Source organism: Vombatus ursinus, unplaced genomic scaffold (assembly GCF_900497805.2).
Source record: "Vombatus ursinus unplaced genomic scaffold, bare-nosed wombat genome assembly UNPS02011572.1, whole genome shotgun sequence".
NCBI classification, from domain to species: domain Eukaryota; kingdom Metazoa; phylum Chordata; class Mammalia; order Diprotodontia; family Vombatidae; genus Vombatus; species Vombatus ursinus.
In genome coordinates this window covers 648,501-660,815 of record NW_020951350.1, presented here as the reverse complement: position 1 = coordinate 660,815, position 12,315 = coordinate 648,501, and the positions used below count along the sequence as shown (strand labels likewise).

At 38.5% G+C, this 12,315-nt stretch overlaps 1 protein-coding gene across 4 annotated transcripts in view; it reads right to left on the bottom strand.

The window, feature by feature from the left end:
• The window catches only part of SYNE3 (spectrin repeat containing nuclear envelope family member 3), a 175,226-nt gene that overhangs the window by 96,888 nt on the left and 66,023 nt on the right, over nucleotides 1–12,315 (bottom strand). For 3 of the 4 annotated variants that reach the window (XM_027856572.1, XM_027856573.1, XM_027856574.1), the window contains one exon: nucleotides 10,786–11,095. In XM_027856572.1, the coding sequence (XP_027712373.1) occupies nucleotides 10,786–11,095 (310 nt within the window). The remainder of the gene's footprint in view (nucleotides 1–10,785; nucleotides 11,096–12,315) is intronic. The other variant, XM_027856575.1, reaches the window with a different exon arrangement.

The following is a 12,315-nucleotide window of genomic DNA, read 5'->3' as shown; positions in this document are numbered from 1 at the left end:
CTGAAATACTCTCCATCTTTGCAGATGCAGCTCAGAGGACACCACCAAGAAACTTTCCTTAATCTTCTCAGAAAGAAATGTCATGTGCTTCCTATGAGTTTGAATTACACTTTATAGCTCTCTTATGCTTTTATCTTGTTCTACCTTTTTTTAATAATAATATACATGTCCTGTCCCCCTACTAGATACTGAATGCTATGAGGGAAGAATTCACATCTCATTCCTATCACTCTCAGCACCTAAAACAGTGCCATAACAAGCACTGTCAGGAGTCAGGGGGACCTGAGTTCAAATCTGACCTCAGACCATTACTAGCTGTGTGACCCTAGGCAAGTCACTTAACCCTGAGTGCTTTAATAAGGAAAAAAAAGTCTGAAGACCTAGGTTTAAATCTAAGCTCTGCTACTTAGTTTTTTGTGACCCTGCACAAATCACCTGACATACCTGTACTGCATTTCCCAAGCCTATAAATATGCTAATTTCACTCCCTAAGCTGTTGTGGGAAAAGTGAATTGTAAACTTTTTGCATATAACTAGCTATATTAGCAGTAATAATAACGAGACAACCATTTCAGGCGGAAGATGCTAGGGAGCTGCTTCCAGGTTTTCCATGTGAGGAAGCTGCTTTAGTTAAGCAAGCTAATGGGTTCTAAGCATGTGCTAAACCCTCATTATACTCTATTAATAATTCTAGTAGGTGACATTAGTTGAGAATGCTCAAATTAAGAATCCTGCCTATATCCCTGCCTGGATTAAAACATAATAAAGGTCAGCAAGCAAACTGGGGTCACACTTCCAGTTCTTGCCACATTCTACCCACAACTACTACTCCTATCCCAAATAACTGAGACTAGCCAAGACCACCCACTTAGGAGAACATTCAGCTTTTGCCAAAAAATTGTCTGATTTGCAGATGCTACTTGAGAGTTTAGACTTTTCCTTATAAAGCTATTAAACAGAAATTGGATACTATTAGTAAAAAGAGCTCATATGTTATTGCATTTAACTTTCTAACATCCCTGTGGTATATGTGGTAGGAAGGTAGTATTACCCCATGTTTACAATGAGCTAAACTGAAGTGTAGACAGGCTAAATAGCTCATACCAGACCACAGACTTGGGATTAGGACACCAAGCTAGTTAACTTAGGGCGGCATTCTTTCTACGAAATAGAGTGGGTCTTTGGGTCTCAGTTTTTCCATCCCTATAGAATGGATAATAACACCTGCTTCCTGGCAAAAAGATATAAAATAAAGTGAATTAATAGATGTGATATGTTTATAAAAGTCAAAAGTAGCATGTGAATTAGAGACATAATTGTTATATTTGAGATAATTTACATGAATGAACTTTGCGATCATAAAGTATTATATTCTGATTGGTGATAATTATTCAGATAAAAAAAGATCCAGTCAATTTTGTCATAGGATCCTGGATTTAGAATTGGTAGGGACCTTAGAGACCATAGAATCCAACCCCCTCATAGACAGGAAAACAGAGAGTTTAAGTGACTTATCTAAACTCATATAGCTAGTAAGTGTCTGAGGCAGGATTTGAACTCAGATCTTCCTGACTCCAAATCATGCACCTTTACTACTATTTATGTTGTTCAGTCATTTCAGTCATGTCCAACTCTTTGTGATCCCATTTGGGATTTTCTTGGCAAAGATACTAGAATAGTTTCCCATTACCTTCTCCAGCTCATTTAACAGATGAGGAAACTGAGATAAACAGGGTTAAGTGACTAGCCCAGGGTCATACAGCTAGTAAGTATCTGAGGCCAGCATTCAGATCTGGCACTTTATCCACTGCCCATCTAGGTGCCCCTTAGCCACTATACTATTCTGTGTTCTCCCATCTTACTCCCCTACTCCCTAAAAAAATTCTGAAGTCATCCAGGTAATAGATAGTAGGGCTGGCATTTGAACTCAGGTCTTTGTCTCTCAAGTTCAACACTCTTTCCATTGTACCATGCTACCTCACTAATAACTAGTTTAACTGAATTTTTCATCTGGGAGGCAGGGGAGTGTAATTGAAAGAGGAGGGGACTTGGATTCAGGAAAGTATTTCCTATGTCAAAGTCTTAAGAATCCTGGCTCTTAAGTTTATTATCCCTATGACTTTGGGGGGGGGGGACATATCACTCCTCTGAAGCTTGGTTTCCTTGTCTGTGAAATAGGAAGAATAATTCTCGCACAGCCTCCTTAAAGGACAGATGTTGGGAGCTAACAGGTGCTCTGTATATCATAGTCTGAAAAAAGGCATTATTCATCCCCTTGGTTTTCCCTGTGTAAATAATTAACCTAATCACTTGAATGATAATGGGTCAAATTTAGGAGACTCAGCAATGTTGAGAGCTTAATGCAATCAGTACATCATCCAGAAACATGAACATCTGAAGGCCCTCACCATTTATAGGGAGCCTCTCTCCTATTCGGACTCCAAGCAGTACATCCGTTATGTTAATAACAAAACACCTTTGGTAAACAGGTATCCCTAGTTTTGCCTTGTTTGGCAATTAAAGTTTCCTATGTAGTTATATTGTTCAAGAAATCTTATATGGGATAAGTCTTTAGGGTAGCATTTTGCTCTACTGAATCAAATGCTTTTTTATAGTCAACAATCAATAAAACCCAGAGGGATCTTATATTTTGAACACATTTTAGTCAACTCCTTAACTTTAAAGATGTGCTCTGCTGTATAATATTAATTTAATTTAATTCAACATACACCTGTTAAGAACCTATTATATGCAAGGCATTCTGCTAGGACACATCATTTCAAAAGCCTATCTTATCTCAAAACTTCATCAAGGATATCTTATATGCATATGCAGATGAATCTCATAAATATTCTGCAGTGATGAGAAAGTAGGCGTAGGAATCAGTGGTTGTTAATATTTTCTCTGTCACCTTCTTTTGGTCACAAAAATTCTCCTCCCAAGTATTGGTATATTCTCCCCTTTCAGACAGCTTGAGCATAGATGTCACACTTTTAAAACTGTGCCACCTCTAGCAGAGACATTTTCGATGTATGTTTTGTCAAGTCCAACATCTCTTCCTATCTTTTGTTTTTTCTAGGGTCATTTTTACTTCTTTATGTAGTACATCCAAATGTGGTGGCTCTGTTATTAACAGTGAAAATAGTTTGTTATAGAAGTTTTGACATATTTTTTTCATTTTTTGCCTGTTTTTATCTTCTTTTCTGGGCTGCTAGGTAGCACCGTGGATAAGGCATGGGGCCTGGAGTCAGGAAGTCAAATCCTGCCTCAGACACTTCCTAGCTGTATGACTCTGGATAAGTCACTTAACCCTGTTTGCTTTAGTTCCTCATTTGTAAATTGAGCTGGAGAAGAAAATGGCAAACCGCTCCAGCATCTTTACCAAGAAAACTACAAATGAGGTCATGAAGAGTCAGACATGACTGAACAACAACAATAACATCTTTCCTATTTTGCCCTTAAATGCCTTTGAGATGATTTTACTTAGTTGTCTTACACCAACTTTTCTATTAATTTGCCACTTTACAACCCCAATTTCCTCTGTTTTATGAGGTAATACTGATTATAATCTTCCACCTCTATACAATTTTTCAAGTGAGTTTATTTTCTAAATCAGTATTGCTCTTAGTTGCTAACCCTCTTTGGCAAGAAGATCAAGTGTTTGCCGGCTAAGATAGTTTCTTGGCTCCTTTGGTATTCTTGTGGATTTATGTTAAACTTGCTTAGGAAACAGTGATAGTAGGCCAACTCGCAGCTTCTGCAATCTACTATATATGTTACTCTGGCTCACCTTAAGGCTTACTTTTTGTAGGAAGCCAGCTTGGCTGCCCCCTTCCTAAGCACACATGAACAGCCTCTGCAGCTGCTTATATTGATGCTTCTTTTATCTATTTTCCATTGGTTTGGGGTTTTTTTGCATCAACAGCTTGAGCTGTCTCAATTGTGTGCCCCTATCTCCTCATCTTTATTCTTTCTTCTAATTTGGCATTGTTTTTGTTCTTTGCTCTAACAAGTTAGTCATCTGACTGTACACAGGCCGCCGCTTCAGAAATGACTCTAATATGAGCATCCAGTCATTCACTATCTGGTAGAATATTATCAATTCCATTTAAAAAAATTATTAGAGTACTTCTTATGCCCTGGGCATCCTAATTCTCTTTTTGTAGAAAATATCTGAATATTTAAGCATGGGGAGGCATCATGTTATAATGCACAAATAGCAAGTCTTGGAGACGTTTAATAAATGCTTGTTGATTGATTGAGGATATTATTTAATTTCTCTTAGGAATTTCCCTACCTCTTCAGTCTCTGTAACAGATGTTGGTGCTTAGGTTATAATTACTTTTTGTAATCTTTTTGCAAATGCTTATCATGAGCTATGCAAACTATATGACTGTGTATCCCATGAAATGATGTTTCTTGTTGCCTTTGGATGAACAATACCAACTCCTTTATTTGCCTCTCAGAAGAAAACCTGTGTAGTATTCTTCCAATTGTCTGCAACTTCCTTTGTTTTCTGGTTTCATTTACAGTGAGAATGTCAAGCCTGATATGATCCAGTTCCTTCCAGTTGTACTTCCATTGCTTTGTCACTGGACAAGGATCTCACATTCAGTGTGCCAACAGCTGAACTAATGTTTACAGACTGGACCTGTGATTTCATTGATACAGGGAACTCCTAGGTAAGAAAACTCACTCTACCAGTGTAGATCAGCACCTTCTCTACCACTTGTAGTCTTAGAGAGTTGCTTAGAATACTAAGAGGTTAAGTGGATTGTCTAGCGTCACACAGTCAATATATGTCACAGGTGAAACCTCCTGGTTCTGAGGCCTGCTCTCTATTATACTAGGCTGCCTCTTATTTACAGACAATGCAAAAACTCTGTGATTATTAATATTCTCTGTCCCCTTTTCCACCACTCTGCCATTATCCTTGAAGAATCAGAAGGACTGGGGACATTTTGTACTTTTTGTTTCATGGGTTCCATGGTCAAGGAATTCATTATGTGCTGAGTCCTTTAATACCAGCTTGCTGGTGACAAGGCTTTCTGTACTTAATGAGGCCTTTCCAGGGAAAGCATAACTACTCTGTCACCAGGGTGGTACTAGAAGCTCTTCCATTATAATAGAATCTGAAAGAGTTTTTATTCTGCTGCCACTGACTTTGAGAACCTAAGGTCACCTCCATATCATAATGAGGTACCAAAATAAGATTCTGTGAAGAAAACTGTTGTTTTTGTTCAGTCATTCAGTCATGTCTGATTCTTTGTCTGACTATGGACCAATAGCATGCATAGGGTTTTCTTGGCAAAGATACTTGGAGTAGTTTGCCATTTCCTTCTCTAGTGGATTAAGGCAAACAGAAGTTAAGTGAATTGCCCAGGATCACACAACTAGTAAGTGTCTGAGGCTGGATTTGAACTCAGTTCTTCCTGACTCCAGGCCTAGCACTTTACCCACTGAGCCACCTAGCTGTCTGCCTGCTGCCCCGCCCCCCCCCACACACTGTGTATATACATGTGTGTGTATATATACACATATGTGTATATATAAATGTATGTATAGAATATATTTTATTGTTGTTGTTGTTGTTGTTTTCATATTGTAGGACATCTCTGAAGTTACCCATGACCTGGCTACGTGGCCTGTAAACATATAATAGGAAAGATGACTTGGAAGAACTTTTAAAATTACCTTTGTCAGACCTTTGATCAGCAGATCCTTGTCTCCCTCTCCACCCTGCACTTCCACTACCCATACTTTATGGTCTTCCCCCAAACCCCATTTCCCCATTACTGCATTTTAACACATCATCTTCATTCTCATCAACACACCATAAATGTGATTCCCTGTGTTGGTAGCATTCCCTACACTGCAAAAGAACAAATGGAGGGTGAGACATGTTTAAACTTGGTGTTACAGCACGACAGGGCCTGGAAGGTTTGGGAGTAAAGGGGAAGGAGGCGCCAACTGGCACCACTTGATTTAGGCAAAACTTAACCTGTTTCTGAAGGCCGCTCCCCTAGCCGGGTCCCCCTTGCAGCTGCTCTACTAACCTACTGTACATTCTATCCCAAATCACTCTTAGACTTGCCCTTTGTATAAAAAGCCAGCGTGGCTGCTCCTCTGCCCAAACACACATGAATAGCCTCTGCAAATGCCTGCTGTCTCTCAGGCCTCTGGGTCACAGACTATGCATCTGCTGTTGCTGCTAAATAATTTCACTAAGAATCTGCTGGGATATTTAGAGAAAGAAAAGTCAAGTTGAGGGAGTAGGGTGCTCAGAGGGGCAGAAGAAATGCTGAAAGGAAGGAAAGGAATAGGAGTGAGAGGAGAGAAGGGGAGAAAGGAGAAGTGACAGGGAGAAATGACGTTAGGAAATGGGAACAATAAAAGGGAAAAGAAAAAAATATAAAAGAATGGGGAGAAAAGACAAGACTAGATGGGAAGGAGATAGAGAAAAAAGGGAAGAAAAAGAGATGCAGGGAAGAGGAAGAAGGAAAGGGAAGGAACCAGAGAAAGATAAAGAGAATAAGAAAAGAGGAAAAGGAGAGAAGTAAAAGTAAGAACGGAAAATAAGAGGCAGAAAAGGGAAAGAAGAGAAGAGGGAGATAATACAGGGAAAATGGGGAAAAGAGGAAAGAAAAGGCTAAGAAAGGAGGATCAAGGAAGAGAAAAAGGAGGATGAAAGATACAGAACTTTGTGAGGAAGTAGGTGAAAAGATGAAAAAATAGGGAAGAAGATAGAAGGGGAACAGGAAAGCTTCGTAACAGCAGCACTTTAGTTTGTCATTAATCCAACATAAGCCAATATTTTTCCCACTCAATCTTTTTTACATTTGTCTACATAGCACGGGATCAAAAGGGCAGGTGCACAGACCATGAGGGAGAGACAAAGAGAGATAAAGGGACAAAGAGAAAGCAAGGAAGAATCCCTTCATCATTGTCAAATCACCTGCCATTGCTTTGGTACTTCTGGATGATCAAGTTGTAAATATACTAATCTCATCATGTTGCCTGTGGTAGAGCCAATGGACTGGGAGACTGACCAACAGAGGGGAGATATATTTAAGTGGGGCACATAAGGATAAAATAAAACCAAATGAAGAACTGAGTGACCATAGGGGGTGAACATTTAAATTTCCAAAGGTGACTAAGAGATAACTACAGTGAAAGAAGAAATCTCTTCTCATTACTGTGTTCTCCTTCATTCCAAGTTCAGCCATCATGTGTCTCTTTTCTAGGCTTTCCAGGATAAACATCCCTTTGATCCTTCATTTTAACATCAGCAGCAGACTTCTGGCTTAGGTGTCATTTTTGAACCCAATGACCATGGATCCACAGAGATTAGGGGACTTTTGCTATAGCTGCATAAGTTGACCCTCAGGAATAAGTGGCATTCATATTGTTGTTCATCCTTTGTTTGGGGGAGGACCAATGACATCATAGGGTTATATCTTGACTCTTGGGTGAATTGAAATTAAGTGAGGCAGAGTTGCACAAAGTCATTGGCCTCAGTTTCTCTTATGGAATCATCAAAATCCAGTGGCAAGATAAAAATTAAGACAACTGGCAATGGCCCAGGATGTAGTGGATGACCTTGGCATCTTTGATGTTTGACTAAGCTCTAAGAACTACACCGTGCTTTATGGCTTTCATGAAGCCACCTTCACGGCCACTGGAACAAATTGTTCTCATTTGCCCATTCTGCCATGGAAAATCTTCAGATACTTGGGGTAAACATCCCCCTAACTCACTGACAGGTTTGAGGCCTGTTGGTTACCCTCAACGTGGTTTAGCCCATTTGCCAAGATGATTTTACTGGGGTGTGGCCACTGTGCATGCTACAGCTTCTTGGAGGCACAGGTAACAGCTACAGGTGCACACACACAACCCAAAAGGTTGCTCAATTCTGGCAAGAAGCTGACTTAGGGTTCTCAATCTAAACACACTATTGTTATTAATAGAAAGGTATGTTACGGAAAGAGCACCATCAACACAGAAATATGAGATGACCAGATATCCAGGGGTGTGTTGGCACTGATTCATACTGGTTAAATTTTCAGTGTGACCATTTATATCTTGGAAATCAGCAAATGCTACAAATCAGGGCTTGACTTACTGTTTTGTTGATCATCTAGACTTATGAAAGTGATGGAGAAAATGTTAATAATGCAGATTTAAACTTAAAAGTTTGTCATATGTACTTTTTTGGGGGGTGGGGTGGGGAGCTGGTTGTTAAAGAGTTACAAGCACACTCCTGCAGCTACCCCTCCACAAAGTTCTATTCCAGTACTCTATCATAGTGCAGACAAGACCCTTGCTTCTCAAAGGCTATGGCAAAGTACCACAAACTCTGGTGGGTCCTACCATGAAGAAAAGGTTTTGACTGTGGCTCAGATAACAGACTGGGTCTTTCTGAAAACCAGTTCAGCCAAGCACAGAAAGGCTCACCACCACTATACTGGTGATGAACTTTTTGACCATGGAAGCCCATAAAACAAAGAAAAACACAAAATGGCCCTTTGACCCATCAGGCCTCCTTCTGCCCTGCAGAAGGGGTAGTAGGGTAGCATAGTTTTTAGAATGATGGTAAACTTTGACCATTGTAACTCCCCATGTGAGATACTCTTTCATTGATTAACAAATGGACATATTTGTGGAGGAGCTCAGTCATAGCAGTCAACATTGTTGCAATAAGGAAAACCAAAAAAAATGAGGGAAATTGAAACTAAATGAAAAGTTTGTTTATCGACATTCTTTGAAGAGGCAAAGAGGGTTGATAAAGCTGGTTTTATCATCCATCTAAAGTTAAAATAAAAATTTATTCCTTTAAAAAATGAGAGGGATGGGAAAAGACTAGTGCAGCAATGAACTTGGGGCCAGGGGACCAGAATTCCAATCTTGGCTCTGTCATTTATTACATGTATGACATTGGACATCATTTTCCTCATCTACAAAATGAGAGGGGTAGACTAGACACCTTCTACAATCCCTTCCACCCCTAGATCTGTGATCCTATGATTAGATGATTACTAAAGTCCATCCTAACTTTAAATCCAATTTTCATAAATAGTTTACACGGAATAGGGATTATTTGTTATTAAAATGTTTGACAGGATTAGCTTGTGAATCCATCTGGATTCCCAGATGGATTTTGTTTGTTTGTTTTTTACATGGCAGCTCATTTATGGCCTGTTCAGTTTCTCTTTCTGAAATTGGCTTATTTTGGCAATCTATCTCTTATTTTGTAAATTTGGGTGTTGAGGGTTATTTATCTCATTTCATTTCTATTTTCAGTTTTCCAACATGCTGTATATAATAGTTCCTGTTAGGAACAGGGGCAAGGACTAGACCCATGATTTCATAGGTATACAGAACTCCAGGATTAAGAAACTCCCTATGTGGACATGTCTGCACCTAGAGTATAGATAGGTTAAGTGACTATCCCAAAGTCATGTAGCCATTAGGTATCAGAGGTGAGATTTGAACTCATGTCTTCTTGGCTCTGAGACTAATTTTCTATCCATTACAGCACTCTGTTTCTTAAATTATCTAGCTAAATTTTCAACGTGAGCATTTATACCTCAGAAATCAGCAATTGTTACAAATGGGACCTTAATTTGTTGTTTTGTCTCTGATAACTGATTGTCTCTGACAATGTTCTATATTTCACTTGATCCCTCATGATATAACTTTTCATTTTTAATTTTGGCCATTTGATTTTCCTTTCTTTTTATTAATTTAACTAAGTATAACAATTTCATTGGTCCTCTTTTTTTAGCTTTTTTATTTTGTTTTATTAATTCAGTTATTCCATTCCTTTCAACTGACTAACAATACAAAGTGATAAGCAGTTTTATATATATATATTGCATATATATTATATATACATACATATACATATCCAGAGAGAGAAAGTAAGATCAATCTATCAAATATAGATTGATTGATCTATCTTTATCTGTCTTAGCTACCCTCCTCACAGGCAAAGTCTATGTTATATAATTCTTTTAACACTATTCAATCAACTAATAAACATTTATTAAACTCCTACTATGTGCCACTATTGTTAATTATCAATAACATTTAATTGTTCACAACACTTAACACAGTGCTAAGCACACAATAGGCAATAAATAAATACAAAAGAAGAGCAAGGCTGGGCCTGAGAGTGTGTAGGTAATTAGGATTAGAAGGAAATCAGGTAAAGGGGCTATTCCCTTTATTTCCCTTGGCTGTTTTCTCCAGAGAAGGGAATGAGAACAGAACCTTGGGGAAAGCAGAAGGTGTCCAATGGGAAAGGTTAGTGTTGGGGCTTATTAATAGGGAGCATGAAAGAGAGCACAGGAGAGACTCATTTTTCATCCCTTATTGATACAAGCCTCTTTCCATCTTTCTCTCTCTATTTTGGAGGCTATTAGATATAAGTTTATTGCTTCCCGTCCCACTAGAAAAATGAAAATATAAAAGGAATGGCTAAAATACCCATAAGTCCTTCCAAATACCCAAATTTGCCATGTAAATTCCATGTAAAAAAGAAATGAAAGAAAAATTTTATTCTACCAGCTAGGGTCCAAGGTGATATTTATATCTGTATGTAGACTGATCTATCTATTAATCTATCTTACCTATATATGTATGCAGTAGTCACTGTTCAATCAACCAGGCCAACTAAGTCTTCCAGTGGTGATGTGGAGGTACAGTGGGGATCATGAGTTAAAACAAAGCAGGAGCAGGTGCACATTACACATCAGAGCACATAAGGAATTGATGATGTCTCACCTGGGCTTGGGCCTTTATCTTTTCATATTCTCCCTTCATCCTTTTCTGGACATTTTCATCTACACTGGGGTCTCCTATCCTGTTGAACAAGGAGGCTGCTTCTTCGAGCAGCCTATCCAGGAGGATGGACTGGTTCAGGATGTTATTGAGCAGGACTTGAGAGTGGCTAAGTTGCCACTGCTTTTCTTTGAGTCCCACCTGCAGCTCCACACTGGTCTCCAAAGTCATCTTAATCTTTTGGAACCACCGGTAAAATTCATCCTGGGCCAGCAAATATTCACTCCAGTGCAGCCACACCCACTCAATCCGGCTGTTAAAAGAGGAAAACAAACATAACTACTACTAAAAATAGCACATTTATAGTTTATGAAACATTTTTCTTATGAGCTTTATGAGGAGTTCAGTGTACACGATATAACTTTTATAAATAACAATTCACTTATCTGTAGTAGCTTAAGGCTTACAAAGAGGGGTGTGCTGCAGTCAGTTCTAACTTGAGATTGTTAAATTTTCAGTATGAGCATTTATACCTCAGAAATTAGTGATTGCTACAAATCAGGCCATAATTTATTGTTTTGTTGATTGTCTAGACTTTTAAAAGTGTTAGTAATTCAGAATAAGTAAACTTAAAAGTGTGTGTGTGCATACTTTTTTTTCCCCTCAGACAGCCTGGTTATTAAACATTTACCAGTACGCCCTTGTATTGGTCTGTAAACACTACTTGAGCTCAGCATAAGTGTAGTAGAAAGATTAGAGAATGAAGTCATCACTAGATTGGAGGCTTAGTGAATGTGGGCTAATAAATTAATGATAATAATATAATAATAACTGACATTTCTATAGTGCTTTAAGGTTTGCAAAGAGTTTTACACACATTATCTCATTGGAGCTTCACAATACTCTTGATTACAAAGCACTTTCCTCATAATACTCCAGGCGTAGTAGGTAATACAAGTGTTGTGATCGCCATTTGGTAGATAAGGAAACTCAATCTCAAAAAGACTTGACTTTACACCCAAATGTCTCAGCTAAAGTCATACATACAGCTAGCAAGTACAAAAGCTTCTACTTTAACCCCTATCTCTTGATTCCCAGTCTAACAATCTTTTCATTATACTATGCTAACTGTGGGATAAAAAAGAAAACATGACTGAAATGTTCCCATGTCACTGGCTTTGAGAGTAAGGAATTCAGGGTGTCTAAAGTACCCACACTAATGGAGGTAACGAAAGGACAAAGTAACAGAAGCAAAGGATAATCCAAAAATCATTTCTGTTTTGCCTTGAAACTCAGAAATGAGGTATGGAACCTAGACACAGCACTCACACGTTCCCAATCTTAAACATAATAATTAGCGTTTACATAGCATTTTAAGATTTGCAAATTGCTTTACAAGTATTATCTCATTTTATTCTCATAATAACTATGGTAGTTGCTATTATTGTCCCCATTTCACAAATAGGGAAATTGAGTCACAAAATATGTTTGTTTTGTTTTTAATGACTTGCCTCTGACCCCAGAGCCAGTGTT